The sequence below is a fragment of the Molossus molossus genome, unplaced genomic scaffold (assembly GCF_014108415.1).
Source record: "Molossus molossus isolate mMolMol1 unplaced genomic scaffold, mMolMol1.p scaffold_m16_p_1, whole genome shotgun sequence".
NCBI lineage: Eukaryota > Metazoa > Chordata > Mammalia > Chiroptera > Molossidae > Molossus > Molossus molossus.
Window position 1 is genome coordinate 84,453,229 of NW_023425344.1, and position 21,827 is coordinate 84,475,055.

Genomic DNA, 21,827 nt, shown 5'->3' on the forward strand with positions numbered 1-21,827 from the left:
ACACTGGAGCTAGGGAATATAAATATTCTGAATTAGAGGAAATGGATTAACTAGTTATAAATACGCATAAGTGACTAATTAGAAACGTGGGGATTATTCAGCAATGCTTGAGGAATCTTCCACTCTGACCTGTAGCTATGGGGCTGTCTCAGCTTCCTTAGGCTGCCATAGCTTTTCTTAATCCGTTTAACTGCAGCACAGAATGTTTATTTTTCCACATTTTCAGCCCATTACCATCTCCAATATAACATGGGCTGTTGCAACCACCCCCAGGCCCATAATTGGTGGATACTGTTTGTCAAACCCTCCTGACATCTCTGTGTTCAGGAAGCAGAGGAAAGACCTTCCCAGGAAGTAGGTTTGAGTCCACTCAGGGCCAGGCAACTCAGTTTGTATCCATAAGAGATGAAGATACTTTGTATCTTTTTTGTACTATAGGGAGATGAACCAGTATTCTCAACATGTTGACATTTCTATTTTGAAAAAATTTAACCTGTAGCCCAGCAACTGTGGCTCAGTGGTTGAGTGTCAACCAATGTAACAGGAGGTTGCTGGTTTGATTCCCGGTCAGGGCATATGCCCAGCTTGTGGGCCAAATCCCCAGTGGAGAGCATGCAGGAGGTGACCAATCAATGTTCTCTCTCATTGATGTTTCTATCTCTCTCTAAAATCTATAAAGAAAAAAAATTTTTAAGAAAAATTTTAACCTGCAGAGATGATAAGAACTATGGGAGATGGCTTCAAATGTTTAGAACAAGTTTCTAGAGAGTCTTTGTTCCAAGTTGTTCCAGAAGGCAAAAAAAGAATAAATGGATGGAAATCATAAGCTGAAATATTTTAATAAAAATAACAACTTTCTAACAATTACAGCTGTAATGCATGAAATAAGCGACCTTCAGTAACAGTAAACTGCCTTGGATCATCTATGGTGATGTTGTCCAAAGAATTTCGATTTCTCCTCGCTCCGAATCAGACCAAGTCCAGCTGAACTCTGACAATCTGTGATTCTATGAAAGCTTTCCCCATAAGAAAAACACAAGGGAAATTAAATTCCATTTTTGAAGAAGAAAATTTTAATATATTTTATCTTATTATACATTCCCCCTAAATTACAAAGTCAGTTGCTGCAAATATATTCTGCTACAAAGCTTTCTGTAAGAAATATCTCTATAAGAAAATACATCTCATAACATTTCCTGTAAATAAATTACTTCAAATAATAATTTTTGAAGGGATGTACATAAGGAAAATAATGCAGAAACCAGACTGTAAATGTGATTGTTAATAGGAAATGCTAGACTGAAATGGCCCATTTTTATGTTGCCAAGCGTATAGAATCCTGTTTGCACAGACTTGGTTCTTGGATAGATTCATTGAAAACTTCTGTTTTTGCAGACATGTAGGGAAAATGTAAATCTTAATTGTCTTAGTAAACATGTGTGGGAAGCTAAAATTCTTAATAGACACGCAGGTTCAGGTTCAATTTCTGGGAGAACTTGAATTTGAGACTCAAGATGAGGGTTAAGTAAAAGAAAAAAATTAAGGAGTGATTTCAACTCTATAAAAGAAAAGGTCAAAAGTAACAATTATAACTTTTTGCCTTATATTCTATCTAGACATAATATTTAGAAATGAGTAAAGTAAAAGAAATAATAAAAATGGTTTTAAAGAATGAAGAACCTGCAGTTTTTATAGGTTAGCAATATGTAGATTTCACAAGTTATTCCATTTCTATACATATATATTTTTTTATCTCAATGGGTGCAGAAAACAGAAAGTATATCTTTGGGGGCAGGGGAGCTGTTGTAGGGAAAGGCTTGTGTAGAAAAACCAGATGCTACCACCAGCCAGTTGGAGGGCAAAGGAACCTCACTATCTTGGGAGTCAGTTTTGGGAGAACTCCTATTCTTTTAGAGCTTCAAATGTATAAAATATGTATTTTGAGGTCAAGAAGTGACCGCACACTGTACTTAGATGTGTGTTGAGTATTTAAGATAGCAAATCCCACAGAAAACTTCCACTGAGGTTGTGCAGCCTTGGGACTGAAAGCTGAAAAGTCAATTTCAGACATCATCTATGTATTGCCCACACCTGGGTTCTTGACAGAATTTTACCCATGTTCTTGCTGGCCTCAGTGCAGGACAGACACAGCTCCAGTCTGGGTTATCAGCTGTACCCCACTATACTGCAGAGAACGTAAAGAATAAGTGCATTTATGAGTCTAATGCTATCAACACGTGGGCAATGCCAAAGCTTTAAAAAAGACTCTGTATTAGCTTTGTTTCCCATATATGTTGGATATCTTTAAAAAAAAATGTAATTTTTGAAAATTCAGCTCTGTGCTTTTCATGACTATTGGGGTCAGGTTGGAAAATAACATGTACTCATGGTAGGAATCACGTAGTCTAGAAAAATGCACATTCATTCCTTGAGAATCTGAAGGGACTCCTCTTGTCTTGTTATACTGGTTCTTACTGTGTACAGGTGAAAGCAAATATGGGAAAGTACAAATTAGCAGTTTGAGGAAAAACAAGATTTTTCTTTTCTAAAGGTCTCGATAAGAGACCAGCAATTCTTTTGAAATTATTTGGGAAAATATCAACTGCTTTTTTTCTTGTCTACCGAGGCCTTTAATTGAACAGTAGAAGCAGTGTTCCAAATTCAGAGGTGATCTCTGTTGCAAATGAACTCTGCTCAGTGTTTCATTTCCTATTTAACAATTTTTTTCCATGTTTTCCATCCCATTGTATACCAAGATACTCTGGGCATATTTTATTGAACTGTAACTTTGAATAGAAATATAGCTTTTAGTTTATTTTTGGACAATCACCAATCGAAAGGAAACTGATACTCCAGCACAACATAGACTCTTGGAAAGTCACATGGTATTCTTTGGTAACTGTCACTGGTCTTCCCCCTCCCCCGCCAGAAATTGCATTTTCACATGTGTGTACATTATTTACATAAACAAGCTGCATAATGGAAACACACTAGTTACACAATATTTGTCACCCTTTCCAATCAGCTTAGTTCTCCATTTTCTTTCTCTCGCTCTGTGATTTACATCCTCCACATGCCTTACATGAGCCATTCTTCTGAGACCCACATCCTGTTTTCCACCGTGCCGCGACGCACTGAATGCACAGATTCACAGTCCGCTTGTGACGCTTCTCTCCGAAGGGATCATATTTTCTGACACACGTGGAGTCTGGCTTTGGAGGAGTAGGTGGCGTCTTTCCATACTTTACAGGACAGGCCCTTGGCGCAGTCACACCGCTGGAAGATCTCCAGCCCGTGGGAGCCTTTCTTGCGCTGTTTGGTACAGACTTCCCCCTGGTGGAGCACCGGCTTGCAGATTTTGGTCCAGAAGTGACGAGCACAGCAAAACCCTTCAATGCAGTCTGATGATCGCAGACAGGGGTCTCCTTCATGCCCTATGGGGATGACGACCGAAAATATATCACCAGGACACTTCAGCCAAAATCCTACTTTGCAATCAGAAGCATGTAAAATACGTTCACTTACGCCATCTTCCATAATGTCCTGGGTTCACATCAACTGGCTCTCCTCCTAATCATGTAAATCCATTACTGTCTATTTTCATATTTGCTCTCTGAATATCAGGTTTAATAAAGAGCTAGACTCTACTTTACCTTTACTTTGTCATGGTCTGTTTCTAGATATTTCCTTGATCATTATTATTATTTTTTTACTGGGTGAGTGAAAAACAAATAAAAAGCATTGCTTCCAAAATTAAGTAATTGGATACCTTCTTGAGAGTTGTAAACAAACTCTGGTTCAAGGAGGAGGCTGAAATTCTCAGGAGCTCCTATGATCACATATTAGACTCTAGCCCCAGGAAAACAGAAACGGATTCTTCAAAATAGGAGGTATTTAATACAGAGAACTGGGCACACAGGAAGGGGCAGGGTTTTAGACAACACAGCCAGGAAGCCACTTTCGATTCAGGCTGGAGGATCCAGAGGAGCAAAGGATGGCAGCATCTGGGGCTGGGATCTCTGGCCAGGATGGGAACTCATCGCGCTCAACAGGCAGGACTAAAACCCCGAGGACATGCAGCTCTGCCGGAAACACACTACCAGAGGCAGGGAGAACATGTTGGCTTTTCCTTTCCTCTTCCTCTCAATGTCCCACCACAGCAAAACACATGTGGCTGGAAGCCACTGACAAGGAGCCCAAGAAATGCAGTCTAGAAAGAGTTGTGATACAGAGAAAGAGCATGAAGCCCCAGGGTCAACCAAGAACACATCATAAAAAACACGTGGAGCCCTGGCCAGTATGGCTCAGTTGGTTGGGCATCATACCATACACCAAAATGTTGCTGGTTTGATTCCTGGTCAGGGCACATGATCAGGTTTGGGGGCTCAATCCCCAGTAGGGTGTGTGCAGGAGGCAGGCAATTGATGTTTCTCTCTCATCGATGTTTTTCTCTCTCCCTTCCTCTCTCTTTAATAATAATAATAATAATAAAATCAATAATAAGAACAAAAATATGTGGAGGCACAAATCTGGGTATTTAATTCAGAAAAAATAATTAAGCCAGCAAAGAGCCTGCACACATGGGTTGATGTGTAACCTGTATAAAGAAGGCATCAGCAAACTTCTCTGAAACACACAGATTCTCCTGTTGTCTTGCAAAAACAGCCATAGATAATGTCTAAATGAATGAGCAAGTCTGTGTTACAAGAAAAGATTATTTCTAAAAACAGGCAGTGGGACAAATTTGGCTCACAGTCCATGGCGTGAGACTCCTGGCCGAAAGGGTTATCTGTCATCCCAAATGTAACCAATCCCACCGTGTGATGTTGCCACAACTCACGAGCCACTGGCAGAGCATTTCTTCCGACTTGCCATGATAAGATGTCACATGTAATTGTATATAAATAATTAGTAAATTTGAAAGTACACAGTGACATGGACATCTGCTAGAATTAAGAGAAACACTCATGTACTAACAAATGCGTGTGAATTTGGTGGAGTAGAAATAGAAGCTATGGGTAAAGGCCTTTAGGGAGTCAAGAATTGTCAATCTCTAGTCCTATCCATGTGACCATTTGTACTCCAGGTTAGACTAATAGGTCAAGTATCCTATATGATACTTTCTCTGCAGATCATGAAAATGGGGGAACTGTTTTTTTTGTTCAAATCGGGGAAATACAGTATTTTAAAAAGTTAACCAACTTTCCTCATTGCTGGACTTCTCAGAGCATTCAATAGATTGATGCATATTATAAAGTTCCCAACATGGTGAGATACATTATTACAAAACACAGGGCACTTTTATTCATAGAATGTCTTGAAAGAGTAGGGCTCCACAGAATGTACTTGCAAAAATCTTCCTTTAAAAATGAATGTTTCATGACTTCAAAATTCTACTACTGGTAATAAGGTTCATACTTTTAACTGTTATTATTAGGGATTAGGCTTCGCACATATTTTTTGTTTGTTTGTTTGGTACATGCCCCCAGAGGGAACTGAACCCAGGACTCTCTGGTCTGCAGGCCAACGCTCCAACCGCTGAGCCAAAGCAGCCAGGGCTTCTCACATATTTTGATACAATGAAGGTGATATATAGCCATACATAATTACACTAGATACCAAGTATTCTTGGGAAATTGTTTTATGAATATCTGATTGTTTAGTGCAATAAAATTTCTGAATCTGCATAGGTGAGAAAGACTCAAAAACATAGTTATGTAATCACATGGAAGCAAACATTTTTCTATTTATTTTTCAGAATGCTGTATCCTTTGATATGTGACAGAAGTGCTTGTATAAGCGATTTCTAAATCCCATGTGAAAAGACAGGACTGTTAAGAAAATGACATGGTTGATCAGGGTACTGCAATTCTTGTAACACATATTTTCTAACAGTTTAAGACCTCTAAGAAAGCTCTAAGCATCCTCAAAATTGATAATTAATTCAGTTACTTACCATTCTGCCTTTAACACATCTTCTTTGAATATTTCTAAAACCAATGGAATTCATTAATCTATATTTTCTATAACTCTATGTAAAACAAGAAAAAGTACATGTAGAACTACAGTTATCCCTACCTTTTATATGTGACATCTTAGTGTGTGGTCTTCCTAGATTCTGCCAGCCCAAGTCGTGGTTTGAGTAATGACCATGGTTTCGATCTCTGTGCCGAGTGCCATCCAGAGCTGGGATGTGAGGGGTTAAGATGCTCTCAGTGACTGGGATGCAGATGCCTGGAGATGGTCAGGTAAGCCGTTAGTCTTATCAACTCCACACAGTGCGGTTCTTATCCAAGTATTGTCCTGATGCAAGGCATAAAGTCATCTATCTATTTATTGATCTATTCATCTACCTATCTATAATCTATCTATTCATTCCTTCATTGATTTACAAATTTATTCAAACCGAGTATTGAACAATATGGCCCTGAGCCAGGCTTCCTTGATTGGCATCTTGTCTCTCTCAAAAATGAGTGACCTTAGGCAAACATAGGAATAAAAACAGAATTTATTTTACTAAGTTATTGCGAATACATGTGCAGGCATAGACTAGTAACATAGTAAAGTATTAATACTGGATATTCATACTTTTAAAATGTCTGAGCAGACATGCATCTTTGGGACTCAGGTCCCTTTGTTCAGTCAACAACACAATCCTAATCTACACTGTCAAACCTCTCTAATGGTATGAGGTTCTCTTCCCTTTGTCTCCTGTCCCAGGTATTCCCAGTAGGACCATGCCCAGAGGTGAGGAACAAGTATAGGAATATGAGCCTGATTTGTGCTGTTTGTATGACTAAGTGTATGTGTTTGATCATCTTCTGCAATTATTTAGTGGTTTTACCACGTGTTATCTGTGGTTCTTCCGTTCATTATTAATGCTGAATTTGTGCCTATAAATTCATTGAGATTGGGCAAAGCCATGTTTATGGGATGGCTGGGGAATAAACTTCTGTATCTCCTTTTGGAGGAACCAATAACTTCATCCCCTGGTAAGGCCTTCCAAAGACGACACTTGAGTATGAGAATCAAGGTATAAAATGGGTATGAAATTGGAAGATGGACTCACAACTGCATTGCTGAATCACAGCAGGTTCTTTTCTTTGATTCTTTTGCATGTCTTTGCTCATGTGTTTAGTGGAATAGAAAATAGCTATTTACACACAACTCTTTAACAAGGCAAACCCAACTCAGCATAGATTATTAAATACAGAAGGTGATCAAAGCCTAGGAAACCTAAGATTTTAGAGGTAATCCAGGTAATCTTACCTAAACTATGCTCTAATTCTTGCCTGTTTGGAAAGGCTCTTTACATGTTGGGAGTCTAAGGAGAAGGTAGCCTAACATGAAAAGAAAGAGGCTCATCACACTGAGCTCTATCTTTACCATTATTGCAGCGGTTACCAGGACAACACATGCCATCTCTATGACACCGCTTCTTTTTCCTTCGACACACCATGCAGGCTGATGATCCCTGGTGGGGACTGTGGCAATACCTCCCAACTTCACATTCCTTGTCACTGCTGCAAGGGTAGGCCTGTCATGAAGTGGAACAACATCAAGAGCAAAGTAGATTAGATATTTTAACACTTATGAAAAGATACTGTTGCAAATTAGAATGAAAAATAAGTCACCATATATACCACTGAAATAATGTTCTGAGCATAGATCCCACATAGAGACACTTACTTCATTGAGAACCTTAGAAATATTGATTGTTGATAGCGAAAAAGATGAAGTTGACACTACTAGTTTATTTTCATTGACATAATTTTGGAGATTTAGACTTTGCACCCAGGTCAGTGTGGGTGTCCTCTTGTGCACTGGAGGGTAGATGGTTGGATTCCAGGTCAGGGCACATGCCTGGGTTGTGGGTTGATCTCCAGTTGGGGGTATGCAGGAGACGGCCAACTGATATTCCACTCTCACACGGATATTTCTCTCTCCCTCTCCCTCTAAAGAAAATTAATAAGAAATCCTCTTTAAAAATTTAGAATTTGTGCTCTGGACAGTTTTCTCAGTGATTAGAGCGTCGGCCTGCAGACCAGAGAGTCCCAGGTTTGGTTTCTGCTAAGAGCACGTACCTTGGTTGCAGTTTGTCCCCAGTCCTGGTTGGGGTCGTGTGGGTGGCGACCACTCCATGTGTCTCTCTTACATCGATGTTTCTCTCTCTCTCTCTCTCTTACCCCCCCTTCTCCCACTCTATCTGAAGATAAAATGTCTTGTTGAGGATTAAAAAAAATTAGAGTTTGTGTTGATTAGTAGAGCCCTTAGGAGTGACTTTGGGGGCTCAGAAGCATGTACAATTCTTATATCGCCACTGACTTAAGTTACAAATAAAACAGTTAGGTAAGCCACTGGGTTTTCCATCTGCTAGACTAGGATGAGTGAAGGGTTAAATAAAATAATAAAGGGCTGTGCTAGAACTTAAAATGCATCTGCCTAACTACGGAACAAATATTTTAAGAGTGACACCTCACAAATGTATCCTGTGGGGAGCAAAGAGCAGAACCACTTCCAACGTGGGGATAAGCTCTGACCACATCATCATGTTCTCGGGAAACAGGAAAGTAGCCTCCGGACACATAAGCATGGCCCTGGAGGCTACTGCACCTTCGTTTATACAGAAAGGACTTCTAGTCCTACTTCTCCATCACGTTCTGTGTTCAGAAGGCTACTGAAGCAGAGTCATATTATCCCCAAAAATAAAAACATATTCTACAGTTATATACCCTTTGCCTCTTGGAAGTTATTGGAACACTTAAAATATCCCTGTTTGCAGAGGCTGAGAGTTGATAAACTGAAGTGTCAAACCACACAGCAAACTTACTCCTATTTAGAGACATGTTGACAGGGAGACTTATTTAGGTTTTTGTTTTGTTTTTTTTGGTAGTTCAGTTTTTTTCCCTGATTTTCAGAGTAATGCATAGTTATTTCTTAATTGAAATATATATACATATACATAAAACACACAACTGTATAAAAAACAACTACATAGCATATATATATATAGTTGTTTATAGCATATATATATAGTTGTTTTTTAACCAAGCATAAATAATATGAATAGAAAACTATGGAATAAAATTTTTGTCACTGAAGTAATGAGTATGATTCGAGTGCTTTACATGTAAATGAGGTTTGATGGCCTAACTGTACACATTGCTGATTTGTTTTCCCTTCTCTCTCACTCTTTCATTCTCTCTGTTTCTACCATTTCCTTTTCTCCCCTGCCCTGCTTACTCCTCCTGCATCTGTGTGTACACACTGTGTGCATACATTCAACATCAACCCTCACGGGGTTTTCGTTTAGATTGGATCAACTTCCGGTAGAGGAAAGAAATAGAGGAAAGTTAGAGGAAAAGTTGATATGCGAGTCTGAAAACTTTACATGTGGTTCTGTGAAAAAAATATACGTCTAGCTTCATTACAATTTACTGCTTACCCTTAAAAGAAAATAGAAAATGGAAAAACCACTAACTTTAAATTGAGAGTGCTTTTGAAGGACTGGTGGCAATATTTGATGCCTATAATATTATAATCGGAGTCAGATAAAGCTATAAAATAAATTTTCACATCATTGTCCCATTCTGGAACTCCAGTGTTAGGCTTAAGAGAGAATCTGAATGAAGTTGACTTCCGAATATTAAGCCATTTTTCAAAACTCCAAAACTGATGAAAACAAAACAAATGTCACTTCCTGACTTGCCACACTCTTTCCCCCAAGCATTTTACTCCCTTCACATTTAAGCCCATTTATTTTAATTGAAATACAATTCACATGGATTTGATTCATTTACATTTATTTCATCAAATTGTTTTGCAAGAAACATTTGATGTCTTACAAGCTTTTTTTCCTTCCTCAAAAATAGGACATGCTCTTTCAACAGAAATAAACACGTGCTACCTAAAACATCATGTGCAATTTACAGCTCAAACAAAACATCTTCAAGAGAATGTGAATATAAAATAATACTTGGCTTCATTTTTTTTAAAAAAATGATCCATATGGTAGAAAGCAAGTTGTTTGCTACAAGCAGTTATTTATCCAAAAATTGTGGAAAGCAGAGTATCATCCTCTCATTCTTAGTTGATAAAAAATAAAAAATACTGAAATGAAAATATTTGATACAGATGATATTTAAAAAGTAATATGCAAAGTGTCTTTTGAATGGGGTCACAGTAAAATTCTCACAGTTTTGTTTTGTTTGTTTTTTTTTTCAGAGATAAGCTCATTTTGTCTGAGAAACTATTTGAAAGGGTAGGTAGTTTGATTATGCTTCAATATATCTTTTATGTGACTTGAAACGGAAATGACACATGCAGAAAAAGTGTGCAGGGTTGTTTTAATGGAAGGTTATTGTTAACGTGAACTTATACTTGGAATGAAATCCCAGAACACAATATTGAGCGGAATTCTTTGATGATTAAAAAATAAATATTAGCCCTGCCCAGTTTGGCTTGGTGGTTAGAGTGTCAGCCCAAGGAATGAAGGGTCGCAGTTTCGATGCCCAGTCAAGGGCATGTACCTTGTGTTGCAGGTTTGATCCCTGGCACTCCCACTGGGGTCGTCTGGGGGGCAACCAATCAATGTGTCTCTCTCACATCAATGTTTCTTTCTTTCTCTCTTCCCCCTCCCTTCTATTCTATCTAAAAAAAATGAAAATAAAAATCAATGGAAAAAATATCCTCGGGTGAGGATTAACAAAAAAATAAAAAATATAAAAAATTTTTTTGAATAATTGAAATGCAAGGCTATGTTGCCCAGCTTCTAGTATGCTTAAGAAAATCCTGGTTCCAATAAACAGCTTTTCTTTATGAATAAAATCAAGAAAGGATGAGACAAATTAATTGAAGCCGTTTTTAGGAAAAGCAAGTGATATTTGGGGGCAAGCCTTCTGAACTCAGAGTCCCCCCGCACAGACCTCCTCAGCCATAAAGTTTTTCTTGCCACAGTCATTACCAAGAAAATGCAGAACATGAGGAATTAAGGATGTGATCAATTAATAGCAATGCCTGTGTTTTCAGCCCAATGAATTATTTTTCAGTAAAGAGTTTCTGACAGACATTTTCAACTCAAGTATGAGGATTCTGCAGCTTGTTATTATGGTGTAATATATTAACCCCCTTTGATATGTCTGAAAATTGTATCATAGTAGGCAAGATCGGGAGGGAGAGAGAAGGAGGGAGAAAGGAGCACTTGGTAAAATAGTTGCTGGGGATCCTGAAGGAGTGACGACTGGGGTGCTCAGCAGACCTCTGGAGGGAATTATATACATTCATATAAGTGCCACTCAGAGGCTTTCTTGTGAAAAAAATCTTTATTTTCCATTTACATTGGCTCCAAAAATCTGTTCCTGCTCTCGTTTGATGATGGGTTTGTGACTAACAAAAAGTGAATTTGAGTACCTTATTCCAAGTTTCCATTTAACAAAAATATAATACTATGCCTTCCTGCTACTTATTTTATAAATGAGTAAAAAGACTGATTTATTTTACCTGCTATGGAAATTGTTCATGGTGCATTTTTGTGACTCTTGACTTTCTTGACTTAGGTGAACAGTCTGAGGAACAGTGACAAGTCTGTGTACTAAAATCAAGTGACAGAATTAGGGAGACACTTTCGTGCATGTGTCCTGTACTAAAGTACTCCGAAACCCAACCCGAAATTGGCCTTTGTGAGCATCCAAGAATAATTGCCTTCATGCAGAATCATTCATGACTTAGCCTTGGTCACAATTAGGAGATGGATTCATTTGAGACACCTAATAATAGCAGATGATGATGGGCTATAAATTAAGAATGTCTGAGAGCTGTCTATGATCAGGCCAAAAGACAAAGAAGTTTTGCCTAATCCCCTTTCTAGGCAATAAAAATAAAAATAAAAAAGTGGTTTCCATAAATAACAGTGCTAGTTATCATTACAACCACGACATGAACTAAAAAAAGCATCAACACATTGGACACAGCTTGAACAAAGTCAATCAGAAATGAGCATTTCTTTTTAGTACAAAGGATTTTTTTCAGTCCATTTACTCTGTGCTAAGTTGGAATCATTATTTAAAATTTTTGCAATGAAGTGAAGAGAGGTCAAGTGACTTCTGCAAGTAAGTCATAGTGTGTGCTCAGCAGCACAGAACTCGGGGATCCCAGCTCTGCTGAGAGGTGTCATAGCTAAGAACATTTAGTAGTGATGGCTTAATGCACACATAGAGAAGGTGTTTGAGTGGTGACCTGTATGCTGAATTTGGAGATTAGAAAAGTAAACTTGGCCCCTTCTCCTTCTAGAAGCCTCCAAATACCAACAGCATGTCCTGCTGCAGCTGTTGGGAAGACAGAATATTGGCAGAAAACACTGACAAGACTGTAAACAACATTTTCTCATTCCATTGCCTTTTATTTATTTTTTTAATCCTCACCCTAGGATATGATTTTTTATTGAATTTTTTAGAGAGAGGAAGGGAGAGAGAAAGGGAGAAAGAAAGCATGAATGTGAGAGAGAAACATGGATTGTTTGCTTCCCTATGCACCCTGACTGGGAATCGAACCCCAAACCTTTTTGGTGTAGGGGAGGATGCTCCCACGAATTGAGCCTCCCAGCCAGGGCTCATTCCATTCTTGACAACAGTTTATGTCCAGGTAAAATCAATGTAATCAGAGTTATAAGCAAAAGCTCATTGTGCAAATAATGATAATTACATAATATTCTACTGAACAAAAGGAAATGAAATGTTACTGCATCTTATTTGAACTAATTGAGCTTTTTTTCCCCCCAATTATTCTCAAAACTGCAGAGAGAAAAGTCCTAGTAATTCAAGACTTAGATTTAGGGTGTAATGTATTCTTATTTTTCAATTACTGCCCACGCCTTAGAATATTCAAATGCAACAATGAAGTAATCAGATCGCTAAAAATAATGAAATAAAAAGGATTTCAGGTAGTCAGCAGCACTGCTGTTCAATAGACATTTGGCCACAACTAAACCTTGGTTTAAACTCCGGAGTTTTCAAAATAATGACATTGTTTCTGTTTCATCACCGGGTGTCGGGTGGGGAAAGGAAGAGAGAAACGTCACAAATTGTTCATGTGGGATGGCCACCCATCCGGATTTTTGCAAGACTGTCCTAATTTCGTTGTTGTTTTCATCGGGACAATCCTTTGTCCCCGCAAGCACTGTTTGTAACAACCTCGGAAGTTTTCTGGAACCAGAAAAACATCATCAGCTGGGCAGGCAGTAAAAGGCTTGCGGGGGGGTAGGGGGGAGAACGAGCTGTGGGAATGAGAAACATTTGGGACGAGCGAAGGTAGCAGGGAAGGTCTGGGGTCTCAAAGAAACAGCTGAAGGTTGGCAATTACATTTGGGAAACCAGATCAGACTGGCTTCCCTTAGGTCCTTAGAGACAAGATTCATTTCCCTCGTCAGACATTTCAGACGAGAGATGCACAGTTCCAAGCACATGCAAGGTATGCTTGTCTTCAAGGTGGTCATTTCAAAATCAAACCCCGTAATTGCAGCCGCAGGAGGTCCAGCAGCCAGAGCTTCGTCCGGCTCCTGCTCGGTTGAGAACTGGACCCACAGGCTGTGCAATCTGATTTTTTCCATTGTCCACAATTACCTCTAGGGGATTAGGGTGTACGCGATGCATCTTTGAGGATTTCTGAACATAAAGCCAGAAGGATTGAGCTATATTAAATTCCAGGGGAAAAGTTCAGATATTTCATGATGTTCTGGAGGTGTGCCATAGGTTCATTAAGGCAGCTGCTTGGTACTTATTCAATAGTCAATCATTTCTTATTCGGCATTTATTTATTTATTGAACACTGACTAGGATCCAGACACAACCGGTTCGGTGATTTACAAGTGCTTTACCTGAGTTACCTCTAAAATAATTTGGAAAAGCAAATATCCTTTTACACATTTAACATGTAAAATTTTCAGCATAAGGTTATGTTTATTATTATGATATGCAACATTAAACATTTTATAAAACAAAGTTCACAGTAATTTGACATGATTCAATTGATCAATGCATATTGATCCTAAATACATCACAACATATTTATAGATAGATTTTAAAAATTAAATAATCTTAAAAACCATTCAGGTAAAATGTGTAATAGACAAATCATCACAACTAATTTGGATAGTCTGTATCCGGACCTTTCCAACTGGGCCAAGCGTCATGTTTTATTTTACTTTTTTATTATTTTATTTTTTTGTTAGTCCTCACTCAAGGATATTTTTCCCATTGACTTTTAGAGAGAGTGGAAGGGAGGGAGGGAGAGGGAGAGAGAGAGAGAAACATTGATGTGAAAGAGGAGACACATCCATCGGTTGCCTCCCACATGCCCTGAGTGGAGATAAACTGCATGTGCTTGACCTGGAATTGAAACCTAGACCCTTCGGTGCTTGGGTCCAAGCTTCACTTTTAAAGAATTAATGATAAGACAAAGAAAGAAAGTACCTTTGTACATTTAGGATGCTCTAATCAACCATTAAGAATATCTTTGTTAAACCAATATTCCAAATTCTACTTTAGTTTGTCATCCAAAAAAGGTTTTGTACCTCTCTGCCTAAAGCAGGACACTGAGGTTCAAAATGCATGAACTTTTGGGCGTTTCTTTCCCCCATAAGATGGCAGAACTTATTGTAAACACAGGCATGTTCACAGACAATATTAAAAAAGAAAAGAAAAGAAAGATCTGGAAATTAATTCCCTTAAGGTTGTTAGACCTTTGTTTTTTTGATATAAAAGTTCAGAGCTGAGAGAATTTCTACTGATACTGCCTGGATTAAAAATTAGGAATGATGGATTTCTGCCAGTGGTCCATTCACTTTCCCAAAGAATTCAGAAAACCTCACATAAACAATAGTTCTATGGAATAAAAGCAAGTTTCTCTCTACCTTCGGTTGTTTCACCTTGTTCTCTGTGTGTCATTAAGCAGAGGGGAGATTCCAGGGAATTCTCTACTTTGAACACGGACCACATTCTCAGCTGTAACATGCACATTATTGCCATTGATTGTGAGGTAAATGGGGAGAGCTAATCCTTCCCACATGGTCTCAGGACCTAGTGAAATCTAAACCAGGCAGTTTACCTGGCTAAAATCTGTGCCTGTTTTTGACCCATTGCCCCCTCATGTGGGATAGAGAGGGCAACGCAGTTCCATTCCGTGCTCTCAGGTGCTTTTGCAGCAGTGGCTGGAGACCTGTATACTCCATATATAATTATAAAGCCCTTTGCAATTCTGTGATCGACTGAGTGTAATGGTTCTAACCAAAAGAGAGGGAGAAACAACGCAATTGCAAATTTTCTTCCAAATCTAGGATTGAATGTCTATAATAAAAAACTTTTATTGTAGACTTACCAACTTTCCTGACTTCATGACCTTCAGAAAGGTAATGTGATAGGCAGAATTTTGGAGTGTTACTGCACCTTGTATTATGTCTCCACAATGAATTCATTGTTACACGTCACTTAACTGAGTCTCAGTTTCCTTCTTGATAAGGTGGGTATAATTCTTACCGAATCATAAAAAGCTTATGGGGTGTGCTTCAAAACTATTTGTTCACAGACTTATTTTCATAGAGACTCTAGTTCTGTAGGAGTGGATAGGGTCTCAGTGTGTGTATTTTTAATAAATACTATCTTGGTGATCATGTGATCAGGTAAGATGAGGAAACACTGCTTTACAGAATTGTTGCAAAAATTAAGGATGACTCTTGTGTATATGTATATGTATATATATGTATATATCTCACACAGACAATGTCTGGCATCAATGTATCAACGTGAGTCTAAGTAAGAGACTCACTGACAACCACAACTCATTCCAGGAAGGTTCATCTTCACTCTGATTGTTTAGCCATTTGTGCTTCAGGGTGGGTTTGAGAATTTCTAAAACTATATGAAAAAGTAAAATAACATATAACAAACACACCAGTGCACTTTGGGAGAAACTCGGTGTTGGCTCAGCACTGTCAACACATCCATTGTGGCTGATTGTTTCATAGTCTCACGTGGTGTACACCTGTCTCATTGGCAATGCATAGCTTTGCAGGTTTTGGGTGAGGTTTCATTGTTTTGTTTTGTTTTGCATTTTGTATCCTGTGGGTCTTTACAAAAGAGGTACTCTTCCTCCTCATATCAAGTATGGTAAGTAGATGATGTTTGTTTTATTAATTTTTATTTTTTGTATAGCCTCAAATTTTCCCTTCTAATAAAAATCACATTTAAAATTCAAATATTGATGTTCAGGGAGATAGGAAAATGTAACATACTTTAAAATTTATGTTTAGGAAAGACCTTTTAAAATATATACTATAGAATAAGTCAATGTTGGTAAATATTTTACTTTGAGTCATTTTTCATCTATACTATCATAGGTTTAGACATAAGGATATAAAATGATGTGCAGTGTGTGTGCGTGTGTGTGTATATGTGTGTTAACTCAGGAATTATACCGAATAAATGTGTAACAGAATGTACCCATGGCAAGGCAGTCGAGTTATTGAGAACAGAATAAAGAGGAAAATTTACTTTTCCCGTAAACTCTACCCTTTCAAACATTTTATAGCTGCATGTATTATCTATTAAAATTAATACAATTTTAAAAAGAACTAATATACGAGATTCAAAGTGAAATTTCCTATCCTTTACTAATTTATGCCTCATGGTTTTCATCTTAGGAAGACTTGAAATAACTTGGTTTTCCTAGAGACGAGGCTTCTTGAAACAGTATCAAGATTTCAGATGGATGTTTCTTGAGTAAAAATTTTCTCTTTTGTTCATAAATGTCACCTTTTTAGCAGAATCACACTATCAGTGAAACCTTCAAATTTATATATACACACACACACACACACATCAATTTTCCTACGATTATTGATTTGAGCTAGTGTTTATTGTCTTGGCTGAATTCATTTAGCATAAACACGCAAACTTTACACTTCTCTATTCTTGCCTAATTCTCTTTCATTTCCTCTAGGAATTAGGCTAGACTTATATTAAAAGATACTCACTACATCTGCTACCCTGATTTTGAGGGCAGAGTTGATGGAAGCTGATAAAATGGAAAAGACTGCTTTCTTTCATTGTTGGGAAGATGTAGAGTAAACACAGCAAAACACAATCCTCAGTATTCCTTTGCAGTGAAAAGACTTTATTTTTGTTTAAGAACTACTTCAAGCCCTGTACAAATATTGCTTGAAAATATAAAATTGCTGCCCCTCAAATGTACAGTCATAAACAAGAAGGCAGGCAGCATTTTATCCCACCAGGTGTGCTGGGAAGAGAGGCGATTATTCGAGAAGGAGCATGGCCCAAAGTGATTACCTACACAGTGGGAGCAAGAGGTTTACTTAATAGAGATAGCACAAAGATCGAATCAACTAAGAAAGCTTTTGATTAAAAAAGTAGGATGGCCCGCCTGTGTGGCTCAATGGATTGAGCATCACCCTACGGACTGAGAGGCCCAGTTGGATTCCCGGTCAGGGCACATGGCCAGGATTGCGGGTTTCATCCCCAGTATGGGGTGTACGGGAGGCAGCTGACAGATGTTTCTCTCTCACATTGACATTTCTATCTCTCCCTTCCTCTCGCTCCAAAAAACCAATAAAAACATATTTAAAAACAAAAAAAATTAGGAAGAAGAGGTGGTTTACAGTTCTAACACAGACCTCTGCCCAAGTCAGTCATCTCTTTCTGCCTCTGCCATTTAGAGGAAAATAAACAGTGTGAGGAGCGTCTTGGACTGAGTCACGATGATATCACACTCTAATGGGAAACGGAGGGACTAAGATGCGAATTACATGTGCAACGGGATGAAGGCCTTGAACTCCTGATCTTGGGCCAAGCCAGTTTGTGACGAGAGACAGGAAGAGACGTTATCTCATGTAAACAGTAACTTCACCATCCTTATCTTCCCCATTTCCCAGCTTGATTTCTTCTCTGGGTGTCTCAGGCCGATGTTTTCAGGACCTGTAACAGGTAAGGATCTGTACTTCGTGCCCACGTTGCATTTTTAGGTATTTGGAGTGTGCAGTTGGTGACGCAGATACCACATAGAAGTCCACGCGAGGAGCACTCTAAGTACACTTATGTTGTCATTTCTGAGTTTCAGGCCCAGTGAGAGGGCTGGAGCCGTCTCCGAGTTTCTAGCAGAATGACAGGGTGAGGACGTGCAGGTGGAATGGTGGCCTGACTTCCTGCCGGAGGAAATTGCAACAGCCAAGGCTGCGCGTTCATGTCAGACCCTCGCAAGGCGACGGAGTTGAAAAGCTCCAGCTTGTAGAGTATTTTTATTTTTAGTGTCTAGTAATAGCAATTATATGACCACATGCTGTTTATTAAAATGAACTACTTTTCCAAAAAGTAATCGATATCTCAGTGCACGCGTGGTCTTGCTTCGCAGTCTCCGACCCACACGAACCAACTTAAATCCTTAATGTGCGGAAGAAGGGAGGGAAGGTCAGCCCACACAAAGACAAAGGCAATTTGTCTTGCAGAAACACTGCTGCAAAAAGGAGATCACTCATTGGCTTATAATGTACTTCCATCAAAAAAACTCTACTGAAATGTTTTGCTAGAGGATTGGGGAGGGAGGACCTTCTGAGCCAGACGACAGATCCTTTGGTTTATGTGACCCTGGTGTTCAAATCTCAGCCTCAGAAATGTGGTACATCGTGTAATGACATACTCAATGTGTTCGTAACCTCAAAGAAAACACATCAAAGACGTTGGTCCCTCACACCACCCACATCCCAGGACATCTGCTTTGAGTGGTGACCAGCACATTCTTAATAGTGCAAGAGGGGCCAGGTGATTTGATATTACATGAAAAAGAAAAATAAATAAATAAAATTCTGTCTCCGGGATTAGTCACTTTTCCTCCATCCCATTGGTCCTTCCAGCCTGTGCAAAGAGTATGTTCCATCCTCTGTATGCCTCTTGTTTCTTTCGGTGGCCCTTGTTCACTACTAAAGATCTCCAGGTGTACTGGCATTGGAGTCTTTTTGACACCTGAGTCTGCCTGACATTCCAGCAGACTTCGAAGCAAGTGTGGGGCTTTAACATGTGAGCTGGGGGAGGGAGAGTGGGAAAAAGAAGCAGGCGCAGCTAAGAGAGCAAGGATTTCCCCCGGACACTGGGGTAGACATGTCCTGGCTCACACAACTGTTTTGGTTAACGGAAAGTCTAGGCAAACAAATTGGACAAAATTCATTGGCCAAATAGTTCATAAAGTTTTTATACAATTTTCTTATACATTTTTTTTTCAAATTTTTCTCCTCACATCTGTAATAAAGTGTTTCTAGAACTCTGTGTGGAGTCCTACCTGAAATCTGTCCTGCTTGTTTCAATTTGTTTTGTTTGTTTGAATCAGAGAAGATAGCTATGTTACAATAATGCTGACCAGAAAACATTTGTGTTTTTAGCACAGCATATGATCCCTGTGTACTTAAATTATATACTCTAGCCATACCCAGCTACTGCCCAGGAGAGAGTCAGCCACACTCTCTCATAACCATGCGTTCACAACTGTTTTTCTCTGCCAAGGTCACCTTTTCTCTACACAGTTCATCACCAGGATAACTCCAACTCGTCAGAGATTATGTCAAGTAAGTTCACTTTGGAGAACACCTCCAGCCCACCTCCTCACTCCCATGAGGTCATGAGAAGGTCCCCCTTAACCTGCCCCCTGCTAACACTGCATGCTCATTGGTACCATGACATAGATCACACTCTGTTGAATTCTTCATCTGCCTTGTTTACACACTTTGATTACCAAAATCATCTGTAATCTCTGATTCCTCAGTGTTCACATAATGCCTAGAATAACTCAGCATTCCACATTTTGTTTAGTAATGAATTAGTGAATGAGATTTTGTTGAAACGGTGGTTGGACATTCATACCATTGAACTGACAAAAATGCTCATGAAAGTATCCAATGGGTTATGGGTTATGGTAAAAAAAAAAAAAATCTTTTTTTGAAAACCAAGAGGTGATTTTGTAGATATTTTGAGATAGATTTTTAAAAAATCAGCTAAGACCTACATAAACCATACATAACCTACAACATTATAGCTAAGGGCATCATATGTTGACAAAAAGGTGACTGGATGATGAGTAATTTTCTAGCCAGCAACTTGACTGCAAATGGTTCATGTTGAGCTCAGATTCACAGTTCCACGTGCTATCATCAGTTCCTTTACATTACACTCTGTTGCTGATGGTATTTTTCACATATAAATTGCCTAAAGCAAAAAGTAAGCTGTTTGACCCTAGCCGGTGTGGCTCAGTTTGTTGGGCATTGTCTCATGCACTGAAAGGTTGCTGGTTCAATTCCCAGTCCGGGCATGTGCCCAGGATCCATCCCACATGTAGGAGGCAGCTGATTGATGTCTCACATCAATGTTTCTCTCTCTCCCTCTCCCTTCCTGTCTCTCAAAAAATCAACACACACACACACACACACACACACACACACATACTACTTAAATATATATATGATATATATATATACACACACACACACACACACACACACACACAATCAAGTAAGCTCTTGATTTCTAAGTGGTCCAGCGGTCTCTGCCACAGCAATAATGCCAGGCTAGTCGCCATTCACACAGTGACTCTGCATTGCACCTCTTTCCTCATTGTTTCCAGAAAATTGCTTAAGCCTTCTCGTGGGTAGGAGCTATAACACTGGGTACTTCTGAGGATCAGATGAAGCTAGTGACACTCCTTCCAAAATGTTTCTTTCTAACTTTCCTTCGCCTTTGTCTCTCATACTTCTCTCATTGGTGGATCATATCTGACAGTGTTCCTAGTTAACCTCCACCACCATGAGGTATTTTGCAAAGAAGAAGGTGAGCAACCTGTGATGACTTCCTTTGACATCTTGGAGGTATATAGGTGGGATACTAAAGGGATTCAATTTCTTGATACACCTTAGTCACAGCAAACGAACAACCAGAACACAAAAACTAAAATACTTTTCCCAAATGTTTGTCTCATGAAATGCCACCATTAACATGTTTGATGTCTAAATTTGTGAAATGATGATATAAACCTATTACCTGGGCAAAGAGGCAAGAAATAGGAACTCTACCTTCTAGGTCAAATTTTCTAAGGTACACATTTAGTACATGTTTTGAATCTAGGCAGGGATGTCACTTTGTGTTAAGTCTCTATGACACTCCTGTATGGTCTAGCTGCACCGTCTAAAGACCAGAGTCATTGCATGTCCCTGTAGAAGAGGAAGGACACAGCCCAACCTGAGCACAGCAGGCATCAGACAGGATGCATGACGGTCTGACTCTAACATTTCCTGGGTTTAACTGTGATCTCCAGAGCTTTATGCACACAAGCAAGTCGAGTCGTCTTCTTGTTAACGTTAGATGAAGTGATTTTTATTACAGAACCCAGCTCTAGCCAGGCTCCTTTCGACAGGCAGATCAAAAGCACAAGGATCTGGTCACGTGCTGCTTTTCATCTCCCGTTCTGGAGCACACTCCTGGTACACGCTGATCAAATTCTGCCTGGGAGTTTTAAGTGGGATGGTTTGGAAAAGCTAAGCATGAGCTCCTGAAATAAGACTGCTCTTTCCATAGTAACAAGAATTGCAGCCGAACTTTTGTAAATGGCACATTGAAAGCTGTTTACAGCTTACAAATGATGATTCCAACACACGTTACGATGCCTTTCTTATCTAAAAAATATTGATAAACAGCAGCAAATTTGCTAAAGTCCCATCTTGCTTTCTGAGAACCTTCCAAAATTAAATCCCAGGTCTTCAAAACACAGTTTCAGAAAATGAATCA

General features: G+C 39.0%; 1 protein-coding gene across 1 annotated transcript in view; it reads right to left on the bottom strand.

Moving 5' to 3' along the window:
* Positions 1-1,151: 1,151 nt before the first annotated feature.
* DKK2 (dickkopf WNT signaling pathway inhibitor 2) overlaps positions 1,152-21,827 on the bottom strand; it is a 104,757-nt gene continuing 84,081 nt past the window's right edge. The window contains exons 2-4 of the mRNA XM_036269410.1: positions 7,387-7,537; positions 6,079-6,234; positions 1,152-3,434 (exon numbers count right to left, since the gene is read on the bottom strand). Coding sequence (XP_036125303.1) covers positions 3,184-3,434; positions 6,079-6,234; positions 7,387-7,537 — 558 coding nt within the window. The 3' untranslated portion in view covers positions 1,152-3,183. The remainder of the gene's footprint in view (positions 3,435-6,078; positions 6,235-7,386; positions 7,538-21,827) is intronic.